Source organism: Hypanus sabinus, chromosome 12 (genome assembly GCF_030144855.1).
Source record: "Hypanus sabinus isolate sHypSab1 chromosome 12, sHypSab1.hap1, whole genome shotgun sequence".
Classification (NCBI taxonomy): domain Eukaryota; kingdom Metazoa; phylum Chordata; class Chondrichthyes; order Myliobatiformes; family Dasyatidae; genus Hypanus; species Hypanus sabinus.
Window position 1 is genome coordinate 27,269,406 of NC_082717.1, and position 26,849 is coordinate 27,296,254.

Consider the following 26,849-nt stretch of genomic DNA (forward strand, 5'->3'; position numbering starts at 1 on the left):
TGATATTGCTGCTCTATGAAACCCCGGTCAGACTACACTTGGAATATAGTGTTCAGTTCTGGTTACCTCATTGTAGGAAGATCTGCAGGCTTTAGACAGGGTGCAGAGATTTACCACAATGCTGCATGGCTTCAGACGATAGATTGAGTGATATGGAGCTTCTTGGAGTGAAGGAGGATGAGGGGTGATTTGATAGAGGTGTACAAGATAAGAGGCACAGATAGAGTTGATAGCCAGTGGCTTTGTCCTTGGGCAGAAATGGTGTAACGAGGGGGAAGGTATAGAGGAGATGTGAGGTAAACTTTTACATGAAACAGGATGCCATGGGGGGGGGGGGTGGGTGGGTCGTAAAGGCAGATGCATTAGGGGCATTTAAGTAGCACATGGAAGATAGAAAAATGCAGGGCTGTGTAGAAGGAAAGGGTTAAGATTGATACTAGAGTAGGCTAAAAGATTGGCACAACATTGGGTGCTGAAAGGCCTGTACAATGCAATATTATTCCATGTCCTGTGATCTAACTCCCCCCCCCCAATTCAACTATCACCAACAACCATCAAAACAATTACCCTCCCAAGCACCATGTCTTTAGGATTTGAGAGGGAACCTTAGCAACCACACAACCACAAGGAAAGTGTGCTGGAGATCAGGAGTAAACCTAGGTTACTGCAGAGGTAAAATAACTGCACTTCCCACAGCAGTACTATCAAGTTGAGGTTGTTCCTGAGAATGAGGCAATATTATGATTCCATTCAGATCTTGTGTATGCATTACTTACTGAAAAGGAATTTGAAGTGAAGATAAAGAGCAGCAAAGTGCTCCTAATGACTGCAAGAAAGACTTGATGAACCATGCCTTCATGTTCTGATTATATCCATGTCTTGTAGTTGGCATGTAATGCATTATGTTTTGTTATAGGTGTAGTGTTGAAATCATGTGACAGATAAGAAGCAAGACTTCTGTGTTAACCATTGTTGTGGTAGTTACTCTGAATACCCCAAATGCAACCTCACTATCGGGCATAGTGTTCAGTTTTCATCAGCTTGCTTATTGGAAATATAACATTTAAATGGGAAGAGTGCACAGAAGATTTACAAGGATGTTGCCAAGACCTGTTTTGGGGAGATGTTGGACAGATAAGGGCTTTATTCCTTGGCGTGTAAGAAACTGAGAAGTGATCTTACCGAGGTGTATAAAACTGAGGGGCATAGACAGAGTGAATGCATTCAGACCTTGTCCTGGAGGTGGGGAATCAAGAGTCATAGGGCATGGATTTAAGATGTGAGGTGATAGATTTAATAGGTAGTTGAGGGGCGACCTTTTTCCACAGTGGTGTCTATATGGCATGAGCTGCCAGAGGAAGTGCTTGAGGTTGGTACAGTAACAACTTTTATCAGTTGGACATGAGCATGGGTTAGAAAGGTTTAAATATTGGCACCTGATGAGGCATTTTGATCAGCATGGATTCTTTGGGCCAAAAAGCCCATTTCTGTGGTGTACCTACATTCAGTCTTGTAAGTCAATGATTTGCTCAGTTCAATTAGTTCATGTCATCAGTTTTAGCAGGCACATTCTTCTAATAGGAGTGAGCTCTAGCCTTCTCAGCATCTTGAAATGTCCTTATTCCAGTGAAATTTTACAGACAGTTGTACATATTGAGAAGCTCTGTGCTGAAAGTAGATGATAAAATTATCTGTGAGTTAGCCTTGTTTGTATAAAAGGCAGGCTGCCTGATTGGTAACATTATCTGCTGCCTATTTAATATTTCAGTAATATTTGAGTAATGTTGTTAATATATTGTTTGATTCAGCATTCTTTGTTTACTTAATTCTTTATGGGTTGTATGTAAAAGCATGTGTCAATAAAGCACAATGTTGAATGTGAATGCCTCACTAAAGTGAAAACAAGCATGCACAAGTGCCCCAGGCTCCCATATCTTCAATTAGTTTTATGTTTTGGATTTACAAACAGAACAATGTCCACTTTAAGCATTTATCACCCTCTCACAACATGTTCACAATAGATAAAGTATATGCTATCTACAAAATGCAACACAATTGCATGTTAATGCTATGCTGACCACCAAGAAGGTCAAAGACACAAGTATGTAGGAATGCCACCACTTTAATGTCCCTCAGTGATTCACTAACCATTCTGAATGGGAAAGATCCTGTCATTCTTCATTGATGCTGTATCTATGTCATGGAAATCGCTATCTAAAGAGTAATTTAGCATGCAAATTAGGAGTAAAAATAGACAACACAGGCTCTCAAGCTTCCTCTGCCAATTAATGATTTCAAGATTCAGTTGACTGTAATGCTAAATCCAATCTTGCATTTATCATAGTAGGTTTGCTTTCCCCCATATTTGTCAAGCATTTATAATTATATGTACAGTATATTATGCAGATAAGTCACCTGGACCAGAAGGATTACATCCCATGGGTCTGAAGGAGGTAGCTGACGAGATTATGGAAATACTGGTAATGACCTTTCAATAATCAATAGGTTCAGACATGGCTCCAGAGGACTAGAAAATTGCAAGTGTCACTTCACTCTTCCGGAGGGACAGAGGCAAAATAAAGGAAATTACAGGTAGGTTAGTGTGACCTCAGTGGCTGAGAAGATGTTGGAGTTGTTTTTTTTTATATATATGAGCTTTGCAATACCGAGAGGCACATGATAAAATAGGCCAAGGTCAGTCTGGTTTACTTCAGGGAAAATCTTGCCTGACAAATCTGTTGAAATTCTTGGACGAAATAACAATCAAGATAGACCGAGGAGCTTTGGTGGATGTTGTAGCAAGATGAGCCCCCATGGCATTACAGGAAAGATAATAGTATGGATAGTAGATTGGCAAGTATTGATTCCTAAAAAGAGATTGGCATAGATAGCAGTAGGCAAAGAGTGGGAATAAAGGGAGCCTATTCAAGATGGGTGGAGAGGCAGTTAGTGTTGAGAAAGCAGGGGAGTTGCAGAGGGACTGAGACAGATTGGAGAATGGTTAAAGAAGTGGCAGATGGAATACAGTGCATGATCATACATGTTGCTAGAAGGAATTGGTGTAGACCTAAATGGGGAGGAAATTCTGAACTTCAAGGTGCAACGGGACTTGGGATTCCTTGTGCAGGGTTCCCAAAAGGTTAACTTAAAGATTGAGTCGGTGGTGAGTAAGGCAAATGCAATGTTGACATTGATTTTGAGAGGACTAGAAAATGAAAGTGAGGATGTAATGCTGAGGCTTTATAAGACACTGGTGACACTTCACTAGAGTATTGAGAGAAGTTATCTAGGAAAGGATATGCTAATGTGGGAGAGAGTTTGGAGGAGATTCATGAAAATGATTCCAGGAATGAAATGTTTATCATACGAGGAGGATTTGATGCCTCTTGACCTGTATCTACTGGAACGTACAAGAATGGGAGGGGTGAATCTCAATGAGACCTATCAAATATTGAAAGACCTAAACAGAGTGAATGTGGGGAGGATGGGGGAGTCTAGGAACAGAGGGCCCAGCCTCAGAATATAGCCATGTCCATTTAAAGCAGAGATGAGGGGGAATTTCTTTAGCCAGACAATGGTGAGTCTGTGGAATTCATTGTCACAGGATGCTGTAGAGGCAAGGTTATTGGGTATACTTAACGCAAAGGTTGATAGGTTCTTGAGTAGTCGGGGGTTTGAAAGATTACAGGGAGGAGGCAGGAGAATGGGGTTGAGAGGGAAATGCATCAACTGTGATGAAAAGGCAGAGCAAACTTGATGAACCCTACTCTTCGTGGATTTTTATATATATATTTTTTTAAAATGACCCGGATGAATGAAGAAGTGGAGGGATGGGTTAGTAACTTTGCTGATTACACAAAGGTTGGGGGGTGTTGTGGATAGTGTGGAGGGCTGTCAGAGTTTACAGTGGGACATTGATAGGATGCAAAACTGGGCTGAGAAGTGGCAGATGGAGTTCAACCCAGATAAGTATGAAGTGATTAATTTTGGTAGGTCAAATATGGTAGAATATAGCATTAATGGTAAGACTCTTGGCAGTGTAGAGGATCCAAGAGATCTTGGGATCTAAGTCCATAGGACACTCAAAGCTGCTATGCAGATTGACTCTAGTTAAGAAGGCATACAGTGCCTTGGCCTTCGTCAATTGTGGGATTGAATTTAGGAGCCGAGAGGTAATCTTGCAGCTATATAGGACCCTGGTCAGACCCCACTTGGAGTACTGTGCTCATTTCTGGTTGCCTCACTGCAGGAAGGATGTGAAAACCATAGAAAGGGTGCAGAGGAGATTTACAAGGATGTTGCCTGGATTGGGGAGCATGCCTTCTGAGAATAGTTTGAGTGAACTTGGCCTTTTCTCCTTCAAGTGACAGAGGATGAGAGCTGATCTGATGGAGATGTACAAGATGATAAGAGGCATTGATTGAGTGGATAGTCCGAGGCTTTTCCTCGGTTGAAATGGCTAGCATGAGAGGGCATAGTTTTAAGGTGCTTGGAAGTAGGTACAGAGGAGAAGTCAGGGGTAAGATTTTTTTTTATGCAGAGAGTGGTGAGTGTGTGGAATGAGCTGCCGGCAGCAGAGGTGGAGGTGGAAATGTTAGGGTCTTTTAAGAAACTCCTGGATAGGTACATGGAGCTTCAAAAAAAAATAGAGGGCTATGGTTAAGCCTAGGTAGATCTAAGGGAAGGATATGTTCAGCAGAGCTTTGTGGGCCAAAGGGTCTGTATTGTGCTGTAGGCTTTCTATGTTTCTAACTGAATGGTGTAATTCTGCTCCTTAGTCTTAAAGTCTTGTGATCTTCAAAGACTGATTTCACTTCAACACACAAAATACTGAAGGAACTCAGCCAGTCAGCCAGCATCCATGTAGGAGAATAAACATCAGTGTTTTGGGGCAAGACCTACTTTCGATAAATTTGAGGAAGGGAATTCCAAAGACCTTGGAGAAATAAAGCCTCATTTCTGTCTTAAATGTACAAACTTACTTTTTAGTGACTTCCTAACTATGTTCTCCCATTGAAGGAAACATCTCAAATATTCCCCCTGTTTAAGACCCCTCCTGATCTTATTTTTCAGTCAAGTACTCGAGCTGATACAAGCATAGCCTGTCCAGCCTCTCTTCATGAGGTGTCCCAGGGTTTACGCTGAGATACTTCTAGTGGACAGCACTGTTCTGATTGTACGTAGATGTGGTCTCTCCACTCCCCCTTAAAACACGGAAGAAGAGAAATTGCTTTAGCCCGAGGGTGGTGAATCTGTGGAATTCATTTCCACAGACGGCTGTAGAGGTCAAGTCATTGAGTATATTTATAGTGGAGGTTGATAAGTTCTTGATTAATAAGGGTGCCAGAGATTATAGGAAGAAAGCAGAAGAAGGGGCTTAACAGGGATAATAAATCAGCCATGATTGAATGCAGACAGGACTCAAAAGGCCATATCACCTAATTCTGCTCACTGTATGTTATGGTCTTATGGAACTCGGGCATAACCATCATATTTATTCAATCAATCCCCAGCAATGACATTTTACTAGTTTTCCTATTTACTGAATTGGATTCCAGTCTTTTGAGTCAAATATTAGAACACACAAATGGCTTTTAAGGCTTTGAAATCTTTGAAACGCAGTTATTTTTCATTTTCCTGCAAAAAAAGGGCAAATTCACGTTTTCCCAACATTGTACCTCATTTGCCCAATCTTTATCCAACATTTAACCCAATTAACCCCTTTGTGACCTTCTTGGCTACCTTCACATTTACATCCCTATATCTCTGTCATCAACATATTGACATCCATGTGTTTATCCAAGCCACTTGCACAAATTTTCCAAAGGCTGCTGCTCTTCAAGAGGGCATTTCACCTTAACAAGGGCACAGAGGGATCATCAATAAATGCCGACTTTGCCAATGAAATTTAGATCCTGAAAAACAAACAAGTGAAAACCATACCAAATGGCTAAGCCACCCGAAATTCCCTTGTGGCCATTCTCATGGCTCATTAAACCTATCCACAGAGAGCTGGCAGCGAATGTCATTTTTGCAATATTGACCAACAGTCACTCAAAGTGATTGAAGTGAATTCATTCAGGTAACACAACCGAGTGGACTTTATATTTGGGTTACAAGTTTAATCAACTTAGGCTTCCAGAATTGAACTGAAGTCATGCGTCAAAATTGTCACCATTACAGTAATAAAAAGGAATGCAATTACAAACAGAATGAAGGTGTTTTACCAGCCCAGATATTGGTGTACTGAAAGTGCTAGAATCTATTATTAAGCAAGTAATAATTGAGCATTCAGTAAAAAGCTTGATTATATGCAGATACAACATAGATTTCTGAAAGGGAAGTCATGCTTGATAACTATGAAACAATTGAAGTTATAGCTAGCAGAATAGACACTAATCAATATGGTATGTTTGAAAAAGCAGTCGCTAGACTAGATTTATGAATGTTTATTTAACAGCAAAATTAATGTTAATTTTTTTATTCTATACTGATGTTACTTGTGTAGGTGTAGGCTCATTCATGCATGTAAACAAACTCTGATTCTGCTGTCCAGGACTCCTATAATGTGTTTCTTTACAATTGTATATGAATAACTAGAACACCTTGTCCAGCCGACTCAAAGGTGATGACAAATCAACCTATAGAGGGGAGACTGAGAACCTATCTGAGTGGTGTCACAACAGCAACCTCTAAATTAATATCAGCAAGTCCAAGGAGCTGACTATTGACCCAAGGAGGTGGAAACCAGAGGTCCATGAGCCAATCCTCAATGGGGACCAGTGGTAGAGGAGGTCAGCAACTTTAAATTCCTTGGTGTTATCATTTCAGGGAATCTATCCTGGGCCCTGTATCTAAGTGTAATTACAAAGAAAGCACGGCAGCGACTCTACTAGGTTTGCAAAGATTCTGCATGACATCTAAAACTTTGACAAATTTCTATAGATGTGTGGTGGACAGTATATTGACTGGTGACATCATGGCGTGTTATGGAAACACTAATGCCTTTGAATGGAAACTGTTACAAAAAGTAGTGGATATGACCCGGTCCATCATATGTAAAACCATGCCCACTATTGGGCACACCTACTCAGCATTGTCACTGGAAAGCAGCAGCCATCATCATGGATCCCCAGCACACAAGTCATGCTTTCTTCTCATTGTTGCCATCAGGAACAAGGTAAAAGAGCCTAAGGACACATACCACCAGGTTCGGGAGCAGTTATTACCCCTCAACCATCAGGCTCTTGAACCAGTGGGGATAACTTCACTCGCCCCATCACTAAGCTCTACCCCTAACCTATGGACTCACTTTCAAGGACACTTCATCTTATGTTCTCTATTGCTTATTCATTTACTATTATTATTTTGTTTTTCTTTTGTCTTTACACAGTTTTTTTTTTACATTGGTTATTTACCCATCCTGTAGGGTACAATCTTTCATTAATTCTATTGTCTTTTTGGATTTACTGTGCATGCCCACAAAATAAGGTATCTCAGGGTTTACGGTGCTGTGCAAAAGTCTTGGGCACCATGGCTACAGAATGTATATGTGCCGAAGACTTTTGGAGAGCACTTTTTATGGTGACTTGTATGTACTTTGATAATTTACTTTGTAGTAAAAGCTTGTATATAGGCCTGATAAATAACTAATGAGGTTTTTCCCATATGCATGCTGTGCCTGAATGCATTTTTCAGACACCTCTCGGTACTACTTAGAAATCCTAAGTAATATCAGCCATGTAATCAACAGGACAGTGGATCACAGAGAAGCTTGCTGTCCTTGTGAGATGTACTTTGTTCACCCACTGATAGTTGGCAAGAAGGAATGAAATCCCAATAGTCCTTTTGATGTGGACAGATTCAAAGTTAATTGTTAGGCAATGATAGCTGCCAAACCATAAATACCTCCACCCCAGCTTGAAGAGTGCCATGGTTTTCTTGATAAATTTGTAAATTAGTTAACTATTGCCACATGTACCAAGGTAAAGTGGAAAAACTGTTTTGTATGCTATCCATACAGATTACTTCAACACATCAGTTCACTGAGTTAGTGCAAGGGTAAAATAATAACTGAGTGCAGAATACAGTGTTACAGTTACAACTGAAGAGCAGCACAAACAGACAATAAGGTGCAAGGCCATGGAGAGGTTTTGAGTTAACTTTATCATACAAGAGTTCCAATCAATATCCTTATAACATCATGACAGAAGCTGTCCTTGTGCCTAGTGGTACGTGTTTTCAAGCTTTTGTATCTTCTGCTCAATGGTGGGGGGGGGGGGGCAGGAGCAGAAAGAATTGAGTTGGGAATGGTCTTTCCTTGTACTGGCTGCTTTATCAAGGTAGCAAGTATTGTAGAGTTGATGGAGGGGAGAAAGCCAACGTGGTCCTCGCATCACTCGAAGGTTATTGTTGGTGGGTGTGAGAAGTTCAGTAGGGAAGCACTGATATATCCCACTCCATTCACTTGCTGAGATTAGAAGTAGTCCCTGAGGACTCTGGGCAGATGCAGTTTCCCGTGAAGAACCTCAGAATCAGAGCCAGGTTTATTACCACCAGCGTGTGATGAGAAATTTGTTAACTTAGTCGCAGCAGTTCAATGCAATACATAATATAGAAGAGAAAAAATTGTAATAATAAATAAATCAATTACAGTATACATTAAAAAAATATTAAAATAAAATTTTAAAACATGCAAAAAACAGATGTTCTATATTCAAAAAAAAGTGAGGTAGTGTCCAAGGGTTCGAAGTCCATTTAGGATGGCAGAGGGGAAGAAACTGTTCATGAATCACTGAGTGTGTGCTTTCAGGCTTCTGTACCTCCTACCTGATGGTAACAGAGAAAAAAGGGCATGTCCTGGGTGCTGGAGGTCTTTAATGATGGACGCTGCCTTTCTAAGACACCACTCCCTGAAGATGACCTGGGTACTTTGTAGGCTAGTACCCAAGATGGAGCTGACGATATTTATAACCTTCTGAGGCTTTTTTCAGTCCTGTGCAGTAGTTCTCCCTCCCCCCCCCCCCCCCCCCCCCACACCCCATACCCCACTATACCAGACAGTGATGCAGCCTGTCAGAATACTCTCCACGGTACATCTATAGAAGTTTTTGAGTGTATTTGTTGACATGCCAAAACTCTTCAAACTTTTAGAGAAGTATAGTCACTGTCTTGCCGCCCTAATAATTACATCAATATGTTGGGACCAGGTTAGATCCTCAGAGATCTTAACACCCAGAAAATTGAAGCTGCTCACTCTCTCCACTTCTGATCCGTCTATGAGGATTGGTACGTGTTCCTTCATCTTACCCTTCCTGAAGTCCACAATCAGCTCTTTCATCTTACTGAAGTTGTGTGCCAGGTTGTTGATGTGGCACCACTCCACTAGTTGGCATATTTCACTCCTGTGCACCCTGTCATCACCACCTGAGATTCTACCAACAATGGTTGTATCATCACCAAATCTATAGATGGATTTGAGCTTTGCCTAGCCACATAGTCATGCGTGTATATAGAGAGTAGAGCAGTGGGCTAAGCACACACCCTTAAGGTGCACCAGTGTTGATCGCCAGCGAGGAACATATGTTGCCACCAATTTGCACAGGTTGTGGTCTTCCAGTTAGGAAGATGATCCAATTGCAGAGGGAGGTACAGAGGCCCAGGTGCTGCAACTTCTCAGTCAGGATTGTGAGAATGATGGTATTAAATGCTGAGCTATAGTCGATGAACAGCATCTTTACATAGGTGTTTGTGTTGTTCAGGTGGTCTAAAGCCGTGTGGTGAGCCATTGAGATTGCGTCTGCTGTTAGCCTATTGTGGCAATAAGAAAACTGCAATGGGTCCAGGTCCTTGACTGAACTCCTGCCTCAGCTAGACATGACCAAACTCTCAAAGTATTTCATCAATGTAGATGAGTGCTACCAGGCAATAGTCATTAAGGAAGCTCACATTATTCTTCTTGGGCACTGGTATAACTGTTTTTGAAGCAAGTGGGAACTTCTGCCGGTAGCAGTCAGTTGAAAATGCCCTTGAATGCCCCCACCAGTTGGTTGGGGTAGATTTTCAGAATCTTACCAGGTACTCAATCAGGACCTTCCACCTTTTGAGGGTTCACTCTCTTTAAAGACAGCCTAACATCGGCCTCTGATGGAGATCACAGGGTCATCAGGTGCAGCAGGGATCTTCACAGCTGTGGTTGTGTTCTCCCTTTCAAAGCGTGCATAGAAGGTGTTGAGTTCATCTGGTAGTGAAGCGTCACTGCCGTTCCTGCTATTGGGTTTCGCTTTGTAGGAAGTAACGTCTTGCAGACCCCGTTAGTGGCCGTGCACCCAATGTCACCTCCAACCTCATTCAAAATTGTCTCTTCAACCTCGAAATAGCCCTCCGCAAATTGTACTTGGTTTCCTGGTACAGGCCTGGGTCACCAGACTTGATTGCCTGTCCAATCCACCTGCACTTCCCTCTTTTCCTAGCCTGTACTACTCTGTGCTCTTGCTCATTATCCTTGTCAGACTGTCCTGCTATTAAAATTGTTCTCCTATTCAAACTGTCCTCCAAGGCAGTGGCAGTAAATGTCAGATGTAATGGTCTGTTAGTAATATTTTTAAATCAAGGCAAAGCTCTTGTGTCATATAGAAGCTGTGACCAAACACTGATGTGGTAATAGCAGGTAGAATCAATTGCCAACAATGCAGTTTGATATTAAACATCATTGACCACAGGAGAAGTACCAAAATTTTGGATGGTAGCAAATATTATGCCTTTCTTCAAGAAAGGTGATATGGATAATCCCGGGAATTGTAGACTAGTGATCCTTAGATCAGTGGTGAGCAAGCTATTGGTGAGGATCCTTAGAAGTAGGATTTATGAGCATTTGGGGAAACATAGATGGTCAGCATGGCTTTGTGAGGGGCAGGTCATGCCTCATGAGCCTGATTGCCATTTTCAAGGAAGTGACAAATCTAATTGAAGTTAGTGGTGAATGTGGTGTGTGTAGATTTTAGTAAGGCATCTGATAAAGTTCTCCTTGGTAAGCTCATTCAGAAAGCCAGGAGGCATTGAATGCAGTGAAACTTGACTGCGTAAATTTAGAATTGATTTGCACACGAGAGGCAGAGGGTGGTAGTTGATGGAACATGTAATGCCTGGAAGTCAGTAACCAGTGATGTACAGCAAGGATCTGTTCTAGGCCACCTATCCTTACTGATTTTTTAATAAATGATTTGGATGAGGAAGTGGTAGGGTGGGTTAGTAAGTCTGTAGATGACACTAAGGTTGGTGGTGTTGTGAATAGTGTAGAAGTTTGCTATACGTTACAAAGGGACATTGACGGGATGCCGAGCAGGGCTAAGAAGTTGCAGATGGGGTTCATTGTGGAAAAATATCAAGTGATATATACACTTTGGAAGTCAAATTTAGTGGCAGGGTATAAAGTTAATGGCAGGGTTCTTGACAGAGGGATCTGGGTCCAACTTCATACTTTCCTCAAAGTTGCAGTGTAAGTTGATAGGGTGGTTATGAAGGCATCAAGTGGTTAGTCAGGGATTGAGTTCAACAGCCATGAAGTGATGTTGCAGCTCATTTAAACTCTGGGTAGACCACATTAAAGCATTGTGTTCAGTTCCAGTAGCCTCATTGTGGGAATGATGTGGGGGCTTTGAAATGGACGCAGAGGAGGTTTACCAAGATGCTGTTTGGATGAGAGAGCATGTCTTATAAAAATTTAGGTGATCTAGTTTGGAGTGAAGGAAGATGAGAGGAGATTTGATAGAGGTGTATGTTGATAAGAGGCATAGATAAGATAGACCGCAAGTGACTTTTTCCCACTGGGGCAATGACTAATGTGAAAGGATGTAATTTTAAGGTGATTGGCGGGAAGTATAGAGAAGGTTGTCCATGTTAGGTTTTTAATTGCAGTGAGTTGTAGTGTTTGTCTGAGTTAGGGTTTTTATTACACAGAGTGATATGTGCATGAAGGATGGCAGTAGAGGCTAATACATTAGGGACATTTAAGAGTCATAGATAGGCACATGAATGAATGGGAAATGGAAGGCTCTGTAGGGGACTAGGGTTAGATTGATCTTGGAGTAGGTTGATATGTTGGCACAACATCAATAGCCGAAGGGCTTGTACTGTGTATTATTCTATGTTCAATGTAAATGTATGTCAACGTATAAGATAGGCTGAGTAGGAAAAATAATTTAGTGTGACTATTAACAGTATCCAGTCAAATTTCCACAATTGCTTAAAAATAACGTAGCCATTTGAAATGTATTGATTAATGAGTATTGATCCTTCTTCCAGTATTATACTAGAGCTGCAGATGGTTAGGGATGGGAAAATCGGCTGGCGTTCTTGCTCTAGGTATTATACATTGATTGCTGAAATGTATTATAGTTGTTCATGTTGTATGTGGACATCCTGTTGGCTGCATTGCTTCAGTAGTCAAAAAACATGCTGACATGTCAAGGTTTCTGTAGCAGAATCAGGACAAGGGGAGGATTGGCATCTATTTAATCAACTTATTATAAAGAGTTAAATGTCTTTCATTGTTGAAGTAACTACCCTTTGAAGGAGAGTCAATAGCTGTTAAACACACTGGGCTGTCCTGACATTATGGAAAAAAAAAATGCCAAATACAAGTCGGTGCAACTTTCCTTGTGAATTATAGAGAGGAAATAAATGGTCATTTCCAGCCAATTGTACCTATCACATTGAAGTTAATCGAGATCTCACAGGCTTCTAATTAGAAGTTAAAGCATGTTATTCCAGCCCATTGGAATTTGATGTTAAGGGTGCAGTTTTAAATATTCTAATTCTAAATGGAAACTGGTGAAATGAGCAATATTGTGACAAGACAAATGTAGATAATTCACTCAAGAGCTAACTGATGGGAACACACAGATTTTCCCTCTCTGGAGACTCAAAGATCAAGAGAAGATGTGAACCGGCTTTAAACTGCTGACAAGTCAATGTGATTTTCAACAGTTTAAACTTTAATCATGGAACTGAAGACTGGAAACAAAATGTTGGTGTGGCACTAATATGATGTGGCTGGCAAAACTAAAAATATTGAGATGCAGAAGTTGCAGAGCAGTTCTGTCTGTTGTAACCTGTGGCAATTGGGAGGCGTATTGAATAATGGAAGATGAATGTATGCAATTTTAGTTAATTAGATATCGGGAAAAGAAGGTTATGCATCGAGAAGAAGGGAATCTGACCTTTAACTTACAGAAAGTAGTTTCCTGTGGCTCTTTCCTTTCCTTTTACAGGTCATAAATTAGATATGTCTGTTCCAGTCAAGTCACTTTTTATTATCATTCCGACCATAACTGCTGGTACAGTACACAGTAAAAATGAGACAACGTTTTTCAGGACCATGGTGTTACATGAACAATACAAAAACTACACTGAACTACGTAAACCAACACAAAAACTACACACACAAAATACTGGTGGAACACAGCAGGCCAGGCAGCATCTACAGGGAGAAGCACTGTCGACGTTTTGGGCCGAGACCCTTCGTCAGGACTGCAATAGACTACAGACCTACCCAGGACTGCATGAAGTACACAAAACAGTGCAGGCATTACAATAAATAACAAGACTATAAGCACAGCTGAGGCCAGTATGTTGGTAGTCTGACGGCTTAGGGGAAAATCTGTTACGTAAATAAACAGCTGAATGGCGGCGTCCAGGATTCCTTCTATTTCTGTACTCCTGCTGAGTATTTTGTTGCCACAGATGTAGTCCAACTTAATGTCCATTGGAGAGCAGAATGGACGGGAGAGCCAGTCATCTAGGGCTTGCTTTTTTCCTGGCACAGACTCCTGCCCACTCGCCTCGCTTCTGCTTCCTCACACACCGCTTATGATGTCCCCAACTCTGGCCACTGGCATCAGGCAACTCCGAGGACTGCAGGCCCAATTCCCTCAGCAAGCCAAGGTCGTGCAATCCAACCAGCAGATTTTCATGAAGGTTTGTTTTTGGGCGATCTCTGTACTGTAGCAGTATCTGGCGATGGTAGATAGTTGCTCTGTTATCCATTACCCTTAAAATTAAATTTAAAAAAACTAAATTTAAGTAGCACCAGATCCAAAAGGCTGCTGCTGCCATGTCTCTCATGGTTTATTTGTAAAGAATAGGATTTGTGACCCTACAAATTTTCAAGTTATTGTTTCTGAGGTAGATATGAAAATAACTACTATTAGTTGCATTTAGTGTGAGAGGTGTCCACCTCCTTTTGCACGTATCTGCCTTCCCGTGTACCTGAAAATAATATTGGGTACCTCCAGTGCTCACCTGGTCGGTTTCTAGTCTAAATGGATCTTGCTCTGCACCTATCCCTGAACTACACTATTTCAGCCTAGTTACCACATTTAGCTCCACATTCAACAATATATTGATTTTAAATGTCTCCTCCCTGTTTGTGAATTTCTCAATAGCCTTGAGGTCCCTTGTTATTGTAACCTTCCATGCTTTGTAATGCTTTGAGAACTTGGAATTCCTCCAATCTTAGTACCTTATCCATTTCTGATTTTGTTGTTCCATCTTTATTTGCATCGGTTGCACCACAGTGGTGACCAGATAGTTGGTTCTAAGTTATTATTTTGAGATAAGAACAGGTAGAAAAGGTCGCCAGTTTTGGGACATGAGACTGATGAACATGTGATGCCACTGAACCTGTAATATCATTATTGAAAAATTCTACTGTATACAAGAGGCTAGTCAGGGACTGCTTTAGTGTTACTTAGTTTGAAATTTCCATGGTAACTATGCCTCTGACGGGTCCAAGTTGCATTCTGGTCGATAGATTCCTAATATTGAATTATTATGACCGTCCCAACTTCTTCTCACTGATGTTCTCAGCCCACATCTCAACTATCATCTTAACCTCCAAGGAAATCTAAACGTCCTTTCTTGCCGTTGCCATGTCCCCACTCTTCAGCCATCCCCAATTCGCTTCCACTGTTACTTCCATACATAATGTAAATACAAAGTATGCTGAATGTATCTTCCCAGGTGCCTGGCAAGTGATTATGTACAAGATGTGAAGAGTGAGAATGAGAGAGATGTGACTGAGATTTCAGCTGCCTAAAAGTTTGTTTTCTGTTTATTGCTAACATTAAATATTGTATGTATAGTACAAAGGTCTTATGAATTGAGGGCAACCCAATTCACAACCCAAGTGAACAACCCAATTCCACAACCCAAGTGAACTATTGCAGAGAGATAAAAAAAGGAATATTTGTAAATTCAGTTATGTGTACATCTGTCAGACTTCCTTTGGACAGAGGCTGCAAGGAACACAACCTCAGCTTTTCCGGGCTATGTCCATACATCAGAAGTTCCTAATGCCTGGAATCATTTTGGTAAATCTCTTCCTTACCTTCTCCAAAGCTTTTACATCTTCTCTAAACTGTTCATTGTGTCTTTCTTGTTCTTCTATCCTATGTTTCCTTTTATAAATCTTACAATTCCCAAATAGACTTTAAACAACTTCCCAACTTGCTCACCCACATTAACCAAACTATGGACATATACAGTACCTCTTATCTCTCTGTTCCTGTAGCAGTTTTAGAATTGTCACCCCCATTGATATTTTCTCTTCTCATTCTCACCACCAGGTATGTAGCAATTTTCATTTGTCATATTTAAGTTTCATCACCACTAGTCTGCCTTTTCACCTGCATGTCAAAATCGCCTTGAAATCAATAACATTGTTACCTGATTTACAGCTCGAGATGTGCTCCCTGAAGTGAGAGCACTAAAATGCATCACAAGAGGGCCACTGTAACAATATGTGTGTAGAGACACGGAATACTAACAGTGCTAGGATTGTGGTTTAAACACTCTTCCTCCTTGCCACTGTGCCAGTAACTTGGTACAATCCCCCACCCTGCAGTGAATCTCCAGCCACAAAAGATTCACGTATGGCTTGGAGTGGAGCAGCTGCCTGTGAGGGTTGGTATAGAACCGGTGGGTATTAGGTGGGGCAATCAGGGTGCATGATTAATGGCGTATTTAGTAGGGCGCTTTGCAGATCTGCTCTGTGTGTTCAGAGATTGTTCAGAACCAAGAGTCTCACTGGTCACTTCCTCTTGGTGATGGAGCCTGCCATCTCTTTTGTCTCCACTGCTCTCCCACCACCCAGAGATTACTTTGGTGATTGACCATTTGCACGATGTTTCCAACACTACAGAATGCAGCAACCGAGAGGCAGGGCTCTCTGTAAGTGGATTCCGGTATAGAACCTTATACCCCACATAGCTGCTATTTATTCCTCAAGCTACATAGTAGCATATATCTCTGAATATTCTGAGGATCAAGAGAACTAATATACAGTATTTCGCCTTCGTTCTTCGCAAGCAGCTTATTATGGTTCCTTAATTCATTCCTTTGGAAGGTGAACTACTCTGTTACTTCATTCTTAAAAAAATTAATAGTTTAGGTGAACTTGTCTTTTTTGTAGATCCACACCAATTGAAGTAAACTCTCTTGGATTGGTAAAAATTAAACTAAATGCATTTCTCATTCTGACTTTTAGCATACTGTATTTGTTTTGAGAATGAAATGTGCTTGAATATGTTTTTTTGCTGCCCAAGCATTTTTTAAAAAAAGTATAATTCACCATTATGATAACAATTGCTATCTATTAATTAGACATTACACCAGATTATAATTTTAAAGTAAAGCAATCAGATTGTAGAACTTGTAATAGTGTTTTAATAATACAGCTTCTGATAAGACACCGGTAGTTCCAGTGTGAATATCTGTTGTACAATTCAAGCAAGTTTTACTGCTTGCACCCTTCGCTCTCTTGTCATATTGTAAATAAACAATTGTTTCAATGATTAAATGTCCGCAGTTTCCAAGGGAGTCCTAACCATGTTATGGCGTACTTCTGCAAGTGGGCAGTAAGGGCTGTCGAGACGAAGATGCCTGATTGTCTGACATAACTCCTTTTGATAGGGAGAACATGAAGTCTGATGTAGCAGTACTTCAGTGGAGAAAGGGAAATTACAGTGCTATGAGAGAGGAGTTGGCCAAAGTAAATAGGAAGGAGCTGCTGGCAGGGATGTCAGCAGAGCAGCAATGGTGTGCATTTCTGGCAACAGTGAGGAAGGTGCAGGACATGTGTATTCCAAAGCTGAAGAAATACTCAAATGATAAAATAGTACAACTCTGGCTGGCAAGGGAAGTCAAAGCTATTGCGAAAGCAAAAGAGAGGGCATACAACAAAGCAAAAATCAATGGGAAGATAGAGGATTGGGAAGATTTAAAAAAAAAAACTACAGAAAGCAACTTTTTTTAAAAAAAAAATCATCAGAAGGGAAAAGATGAAATATGAAAGCAAGCTAGCAGATAATATCAAAGTGGATAGTGAAAGATTTTCAAGTACGATTTAAAAAAAAATGAGAATGGATCTAGGACCACTAGAAAATTAGGCAGGAGAAGTAATGGGAACAAGGAGATGGCTGATGAACTAAATGAGTATTTTGCATCAGTCTTCACGGTGGAAGATACTAGCAGTATGCTTGACCTTGTAGTGTGTGAAGGAAGAGAAGTGGGTGCGGTTACTATTACAAGGGAGAGGTGCTCAAAAAGCTGAAAGACCTAAAGGAACATAAGTCACCCGGACCAGATGAACTGCACCCTAGGGTTTTGAAAGAGGTAGTATTAGAGATTGTGGTGGCATTAGAAATGATCCTTCAAAAATCATTGGACACTGGCATGGTGCCAGAGGACTGAAATTTGCAAATGTCACTCCACTCTTTAAGAAAGGAGGAAGGCTACAGAAAGGAAATTGTAGACCAGTTAGCCTGACCTCAGTGGTTGGAAAAATGTTAGAGTCAATTGTTAAGGATGAGGTGATAGAGTACTTGGTGACACAGGACAAGATAGGGCAAAGTCAGCATGATTTCCTTCAGGGAACATCCTGCCTGACAAACCTGTTGGAATTCTTTGAGGAGATTACAAGTAGGATAGATAAAGGGGATGCAGTGGATGTTGAATATTTGAACTTTCAGAAGGCCCTTGACAAAGTGCCACACATGAGGCTGCTTACCAAGTAAATAGCCCATGGTATTACAGGAAAGTTACTAACATGGTTAGAGCATTGGCTGATTGATAGGAGGCAGCAAGTGGGAGTAAAAGGATCCTTTTCAGGTTGGCTGCCAGTGACCAGTGGTGTTCCACAAGGATTGGTATTGGGACCACTTTTTATGATGTATATACATGACTGAGATAATGGAATAGATGGCTTTGTTGCCAAGTTTACAGATGATACAAAGATGGATAGAGGGGCAGATAGTGTTGAGGAAACAGGACACAGAAGGACATATTAGGAGAATGGGCAAGAAAGGGGCAAATGAAATACAAAGTTGGAAAATGCATGGTCATGCATTTTAGTAGTAGAAATAAATGTGTGGACTATTTTCTAAACAGGGAGAAAATCCAAAAATCTGAGATGCATTTCTCAAATCTTAGGAGTTCTTGTGCAGAACACCCTAAAGGTTAACTTGAATGTTGAGTCAGTGGTGAGGAAGGTAAATACAATGTTAGCATTTATTTCAAGAGGTCTAGATACTAGAGCAAAGATGTGATGCTGAGGCTTTATAAGGCATTGGTGAGACCTCGCCTTGAGTATCGTGAACAGTTTTGGGGCCCCTCATCTTAGAAAAGATGTGCTGGCATTGGAGAGGGTCCAGAGGAGGTTCACAAGGATGATTCCAGGAATGTAAAGGTTATCATATGAGGAACATTTGATGGCTTTGGTTCTGTACTTGCTGGAATTCAGAAGAATGAGGGGGAATCTCATTGAAAACTTTGGAATGTTGAAAGGCCTGGACAGAGTAGATGTAGAAAGGATGTTTCCCATTGTGGGCGAACCTAGGACAAGAGGGCACAGCCTCAGGGTAGAGGGGTGCCCTTTCAAAACAGAGATGCGGAGAAATTTCCTTAGCCAAAGGGTAGTGAATTTGTGGAATTTGTTGCCACAAATAGCTGTGGAGGCCAGGTTGTTGGGTGTATTTAAAGCAGAGATTGATAGGTTCTTGATTGGACATAGGATCAAAGGTTATGGCGAGAAGGCCAGGGACTGCGGTTGAGGAGGAGTAGGAAAAAGGGATCAGCCATGATTGAATGCTGGAGCAGACTCGATGGGCCAAATGGCCTAATTCTGCTCCTGTGTCTTATAGTCTTATGAAAGATTCCTGAAATTCAGATTGACATGTCTAATTGGGTCCACCTGTTTATTGGCCTCCATTTAAATTGTTTAATTTTGTCCTCATTGTCTTATGTTTTAATTTATTACCTTTTCCAATTCGGAATTTGACATATTCCCAGTATTACTGATATTCAAACACGAGGAGTGAACAGTTCATCCTTGTTCTTGGGTATTAAAATAAGTTTAAGCCATATTTTAATTATCTGAGATCTGATTAGTTGGTGTCATTAATAACCATATACATAGCAGTGCAATATTCTATAAGCTCATGTATCTGGTACTTGTGTATCTTGAACTTCTAACCAACTGGGGAAAAAATCCAGAACTTGTAATATAATTTCTTAAATGCAAAATAAGTATGAAAAGACATTCTACTTTATTTACATTTATACATAAGAGCGGTGTAATTGAAAGCTGATTGGCAGCAACAACTTCTTTGAAGATCTGGCACTTCATGTGGTGATGATGAGAACAGTCATTCATTTGATTTATTCTTGCTGTAGTTTACATTATCACTGTTTAGCCTATTGCAGAATAAAACATTATTTGAAAAGGTAAAGAGATGACAAGTAGTTTGGCAATTCATTTAAAGATTTATGCATGGAATACTAGTGTGCTGTACAGTAATGAATTTAAATTCCCATTCAGCCAGCATATTCATGCAACTGGCACTGCTAGCCTGCTCCCATCCCTACCATTCCAAAGAGAATATACAGCACAATGAATAGTTTGAAGCACTTACACGCATGGACAGGATTTCCTCCAGGTGTTACTGACTGTTTTGTTGTGCTGGGATGGATACCTGTCTGTTTGTTTCAAATGTATGTGACACCTCCCTCTCCTCCCCCGCCCCCCCCCCCCACCAACTTAATTTTTTGAATTCGGGAATACAAGTCGAGTAGTGTATGAAAGAGCTCAACGCAGCCATGAACCAAAATGTGCACAAGTAGGGAAAGCTGGTATTAAATTGGGCAAGTGTGCTCAAAGACTTAAAAAACATAGAATAGTACAGCGCAGTGCAAGCTCTTTAGGTCATGAAGTTGTGCCAACACTTCAACCTACTCCACGGCCAATCTGATGTTTCCCTCCTACATTTTTTTTCTTTCTTTCTTTCACCTATGCACCTAATCAAGAGTATCTTAAATGTGCCTAAATTATCTGCCTTCATCACCAGCCCTGACACACATTCCATGGACCCATCACTGTATTAATAATTTTAAAGAAAGCCTATCTTTTCACATTTTCTTCCAATCACCTTAAAATGGGCTCTGTTGTATTAACTATTTCTACCCTGGGGGGGGGGGGGGAGGCTCTGTCAGGCTTTCAATGTCTCTTATCATATATATACCTCCATCGAGTCTCCTCTCATCCTCCTTCATCTAAAGGGAAAAAAAACTAGCTCACTCAATCTTTCTTCATAACAAGCTTTCTCTAATCCAAACAACATCTTGGTAAATCGTCCACATTCTTCTCTTTAATGAGGCAATCATAACTGTACACAGTGCTCCAAGTGTGGTCTAACTAGAAGCTTATGGAGCTGCAACATTACCTTACAGTTCTTGGTCTCGATCCCCTGACTAATAAAGGCCAACACTCCTTAAGCCTTCTTAACCACTCTATCAACTTCCATGGCTACCTTGAAGGATCTATGGACTTGGACTGCGTGATCTCTCTGTTCCTCCACACTGCTAAGAATCCTACCATTAACTTCATACATTGCAATTAAGTTTGACCTCTCAATGTATCACTTCACAATTTTCTGGATTGAACTCCATTAGCCCAGTTCTACATCCTATCATTATCCCATTGTAACCAAGGGCAACCTTCTACACTCTCCACAATACCACCAACCTTCGTGCCATCTGCAAACCTACTAACTGACTCTCCCACTTCCTCAACCAAGTCATTTAAAAATAATCACAGAAGAACAGGAACCCTTATACTTTGGACGGCTAAAAGAAGGCATGAAGTTCTTCTAGCAGACAAAGTAAAGGAGAATCCCAATAGCATTTACAGATGCCCAATACTAAGAGCAAGTGGTAATTGATCTGTGTTCATCTATTCATGGAGCCAAAAGAGAAGGGGGAGATCTTAAATGAAGTTTTTGCATCTACTAAGAGCAAGTGGTAATTGATCTGCTTGAAGATCAGTGTGTTCATCTATTCATGGAGCCAAAAGAGAAGGGGGAGATCTTAAATGAAGTTTTTGCATCTATATTTACTTGGGAGAAATTCACACAGGGTCTATAGAACTGTGGTAAAATAGTAGTGAGGTCATGGATTGTATACAGATTACTGAGGAGGAAGTGCTTGCTGTCTTAAGGCAGATTAGTGTGGATAAATCCCCAAGGTTTAACAAGCTGTTCCTTTGGACCTTGTGATAAGCTCATGCAGATATTGCAGGAGCCCTAGCAGAGGTATTTAAAATGTCCCTGGTCATGGGTGTTCTGCCGGAGGATTGGAGGAAAGCTAATATAGTTCTATTGTTTTAAAAGGCTCTAAGAATAATCCAAGAAATTGTAGGCCAATTTTAGAATTTTTTTAAGTTATGAGTAAAGTTGATGAAGGAAAAACGTGGGTGTTGTCTACATGGACTTTAGCAAGGTCTTTAGGAGGTTGATAAAGAATGTTCAGTTGCTTGGCAATCAGGATAAGTTAGTACAGTAAATTGAATTTGACAGTAGCTTCACGGAAGAAGCCAGTGAGTGTTGGTAGACTGTTATCTCTCTGACTAGAGATCTGTACCCAAAGGTCTACTGCAGGAATCAAAGACAGTTAGACATAAGAGCAGAATTAGGCCATTCGTCCCATTGAGTCTTCTCTGCCATTTGACCGTGGCTGCTCCATTTCCCTATCAACCCCATTCTCCTGCCTTCTCCTTGTAACCTTTCACAGCCTGACTTACCAAAAATCTATCAACTGTCACTTTAAATGCATCCAATGACTTGGCCTCCACATCCACTCATGGCCAGGAATTCCTGATTCATCACCCCTGGCTAACAAAATTCCTTTTATCTTCATTCTAAATAGATGTTCCTCTATTCTGAGGTTGTGCCCTCTGGTCTTGGACTCCCCCCACTACAGGAAACATCCTCTCCACATCCACTCTATTTAGACTTTTCAACATTCAGTAGGTTTCAGTGAGATCCACCTGCCCCCCCCCCCCCAACCATTCTTCTAAACTCCAGTGAGTACAGGCCCAGAGCCATAACATGCTCCTCAGATGAGAAGTCTTTTATTCCCGGAATCATTTTCGTGAATGTCCTTTGAACCCTGTACAATCTTAGCACATCCTTTCTTGGATAAGGGGCCCAAAACTGTTCACGATATTCCGAGTGAGGCCTCGCCAGTGTCTTTGTAAAACATTAGCATTACATCCTTGTTTTTACATTATAGTCCTCTCAAAATGAATGCTAACATAGCATTTCCTTCCTCAACAATGACTTAAACTATGAATTACACTTTAGGGAATCTTGCATGAGGACCCCTAAATCCCTTTGCACCTAGGATTTTTGATTTTTTTCCCCCTTATTTAGAAAATATTATTTACTTTTGTTCCTTTTATCATAGTGCATGGCCATACACTCCCTAACAGGCTTTCAACGGATGCTTCCCGACCTGCTGAGTTCATCCAGCCTTTTTGTACTTCTTGACTCCCCAACATTGTTTTCCATCTGCCACTTATTTGCCCATTCTCCTAATCAGTCAAAGTCCTTCTGCAGCCTCTATGCTTCCTCAGATCTACCTCCCCCTCCACCTATCATATCATCCACAAACTTGGCCACAAAGCCATCAATTCCATTAGACAAATCATTGACGTACAATGTGAAAAGAAGCGGTCCCAATTCCGGTCCTGTGGAACACCACTAGTCACTAGCAACAACCAGAATCGGCTCCCTTCATTCAAAATCTCTGCCTCCTGCAAGACAGTCAATCTTCTATCCACGGTAGTATCTTTCCTATAATTCTATGAGCTCTCATCGTGTTAAGCAGTTGTATGTGTGGCACCTTGTCAAAGGCCTTTTGAAAATCCTAGTACACAACATCCACTGGCTCTCCTTTGACTGTTTTGCTTGTTATTTCCCAAAGAATTCCAACAGATTTCTTAGGCAAGATCTCCTGTCTCCTGTGCCACATCACTAGACTGAGTGCCAGAGACCTGGTTGCTCTGCCTTTCCCCTCCCCCAATTAGTATCCAAGTTGGTATACTTATTCTTGAAGGGAATGGCCACATGCAGAATTGCTGTGCTTGCTCATTTCCTTTCCCTCTCCTGACAGTACCTCCATCCTGCAACTTAGGGGTGACTACCTCCCTGTAGCTCCAGTCTGTCACCCCCTCAGTATCCTGCATGAGCCAAGGACTATCAAGCTGCAGCTCGAGATGTTTTTGTTGTCTGCCATCCAGATTATTGATATAGATGACAATGTAGTTAACTGGTTCAACAAGTTTATGGCTCATACCAAGTTGATGAGGAAGCTTATGAAGGCCTTTGGGATCTAAATCAGTGAGAGAAAAGAATGGGCTGAAAAAATGGCAGATGGAATTTAATGCAGACAAGGGTGAGGTGTTGTACTCTGTGAGGGCAAATGGTAAGTTCTACACAGTGAGCAGTCGGGCACTGAAGAGTATGGTAAAACAGAGAAATCTGAGAATACAGATCCATAATCCTTGAAAGTGGCATCACAAGAGAGGGCCGTAAAGAGAGCTTTACACACTGGTTTGCATAAATCAATATACTGTGTGCAGAAAATGGGATGTTATATTGAAATTGTATAAGACATTGGTGAGGCTTAGTTTAGAATATTGTGTGCACTTCTGGTTCCCTACCTGCAGTAAAGATGGCAATAATTTTGAAAGAGTACAGAGAAAATTTGCAAGGATGTTGCCAGGACTAGAGAAAAGGTTGAATAGGATAGGCCTTTATTTGCTGGAGGGGTGATTTGAAAGAGGTACTGCATATGAATTATGAAGAATAATGGGGAAAACACAAGCAGGCATTTTCCACTGAGGTTGGTTGAGACTAAGTCTAAAGGTCATGGGTTCAAGGTGATGAGTGCAATACTTGAGGGGAACTTGAGTGGGAATATCTTCACTCTGAGAGTGTTGTTCCACACATTCAAACTGCAAGCGGAACAGCTCAATGCAGGTTTGATTTCAACATCTAAAAGAAGTTTGGTTAATCTATTGTTGGGAGGGACATGGAGGGCTTTGATTCAGATGAAGGTCGATGGGTCTAGGCAGAATAATAATTCTTCATGGACTGAGTGGGAAGAAGGGCCTCTATCTCTGCTGTAATGCTCTAGGTCTCTGTAACAGATCTGCTATAATATAACTTTTCTAAAATGATATACAGTAATTCAGGCTGCACATAGGTCAGGCTTTTTCCTCTATCAGAAGGTCTTCAGGTGTTTCCACAGGGAGAAAGTGCTATCCTTTCACTGATTCCAAAATGGACCAACAGCCTGTCATAAAGGAGATGAAGAGTCAACCGGTCATTGGGGTAAATAGTCAGATGGCTGAGATGTCAAAAGAAAATACTAAACCCATTTTTCTCCCTTCAGTATTGTGGTAGATGATTTTGGGCAGAATAGCAGAGCAAACATCCAACTGATAGCTTGCAGCTCTGATTTGTAACAGCATTGAATGTAAAAGTAGATTTAAAGTCCTTTGCCTGCACTAATACAGAAATAGTACTGCCGCTGTGTGAATTTGGCTCCTTTCATCAGTCACTCTGGAGAGTCATTACTGGCCTGAGTTGAAAGGCACTTTGATATAAAACAATGCAACACTGCCTAGAATTAAAAGTATGTTGTGTCTCTGCTGGTTTGATTCACTGTTGTTTTTCTCTCGCCCTATTTTTCTGTTATTTCAAACATCCTTCTGACAGGAACAGCTGGACACTGCTTCAGGGGAGAGTGGGACGCTTGGAAGATGGTTTCAGGATCTCCTTGGAATATAAAGGAAACAGTCGAAGAAGCTGGGAGGTAACGGCTTTGGACTCAGTTACCCTGAAAAACTGCCATGAAGGTAAATGCTGAGCTTTTTCCAAAGTGAGTGCTACTTTAGAATCAGCTTCATCAGAATATGAAGTTTTAAATAATAAAATTGTATATGGTTTTGTTTTCCAATGTCAGATTATTTCCTTTTATAATCAATTTTAGTAATCCTTTGAGTATGGGGTGGGTCTTCAGTATCCACTGCAGGTCATCCTTGGGTGACAGGCGGATTCCATTTTTACAGATGTCCATAAGATAAGCATATCCATTAGTCAGAAAATGTGTCCATGCATGCACAAAATTTATCTATGAGAAGCGTGTCTCTGCAGTACTGGGTGGATGGAATTGGTACTAGAAATGCTGCTGAAGTGGAGGCAAATACTTCCCATTGTTTTACTCTGAACTTCCAGCATCTGCAGAATCTCTAGTATTTACAATACATAGCTCTCGCTTCCTTTCAAGCATTTTGGACAGCATATCAAGTGAAGATTGTACTGCTTTTTTATTTTCTTCTAAAGTTGCTTTGTAGCATTGAATACTCTCAATGATAAGCCTGCTTTGCAAATTTAGTCTTGCTCTTCTAGCTTTGCTCAACTTCAAATTTCATCGAAACTGGTGCCAATTGCTTTGTTGTGAATCTCTTTTCAAGTTCTGGAGTTTACTCTTCGAACATCTGTTTTACCACTTCCATAAGTTGTTCATTCAACATGAGATTCAAGCAGGTTTGTGACATTATCCTCATTAATTTCAAGCTGAAGTTGATTGCCAAGGGCAACTATTTTCTTCCTTGTTCTGTCATCTCAGAAAACACACAGAAATCACATAGCAATCACAAAGCTGGCACAAATTATCTATCTTCCGCACATTATTCATACATGTTTGCTTCAGCTGAGCACAAGCATCTGCAATGTTCTTCATTGTATCATAGATATTGTTTGACTTCCAAATTTCCCTTGAAGACATGCCTTCTGCTGCATCAGGTAATTTAATAGGTTGTGAAATTGTTTTCTGGAGTAGAACACTTTTGAAGTTGCAAATGGCACCTTGATCCATTGGACATTGTTAAGGTTGTTTAATTGCCACCAAACACATTTGGATAAATGTCATCCAGAATTGCTGAATCCCTAGGGTATTTTTAAGAACAAATAATATTTTGAATGCTAAATTCTTGGATCCATTGTATCTCTTCACCTCAGGGACAAATTAGTTCTTAAAGTAGTCTTGAAAATGAGCTAACATCATCAAGCTGTTCTGCCGGACTTCGGCCTTCTTTGAAGAGCTTGAAGGTTCACAATTGGATAAACAAGCAAGGTTTGCAATCCCCTACAACATTTCCACTAAGCAAAGGGATCATTCTCTCTTTCATTACTTTATGTTCTAGAGCAGTCTTCTCCCTTACAATGTTTGTTCGTTTTATTTATAGAGATGCAGTGCAGAACAGGCCCTCCCGCCTTTTTGAGCTGCACCCCCCACAATCTCCGATTTAACCCTAGCCTAACCACTGGGTAATTTAAAATTACAAAATAACCTACTGACTGGTGTGCCTTTGGACTGTGGGAGGAAACTGGAGCACATGGGGACAAGTATATGGTCACTGGGAGAAGGCATAAACTCCTTATAGAAAG

At 40.9% G+C, this 26,849-nt stretch overlaps 1 protein-coding gene across 1 annotated transcript in view; it reads left to right on the plus strand.

Moving 5' to 3' along the window:
* Positions 1-26,849, plus strand: part of LOC132403323 (ALK tyrosine kinase receptor-like) — an 891,331-nt gene that overhangs the window by 827,580 nt on the left and 36,902 nt on the right. Inside the window, exon 5 of the mRNA XM_059986774.1 lies at positions 25,116-25,255. Coding sequence (XP_059842757.1) covers positions 25,116-25,255 — 140 coding nt within the window. The remainder of the gene's footprint in view (positions 1-25,115; positions 25,256-26,849) is intronic.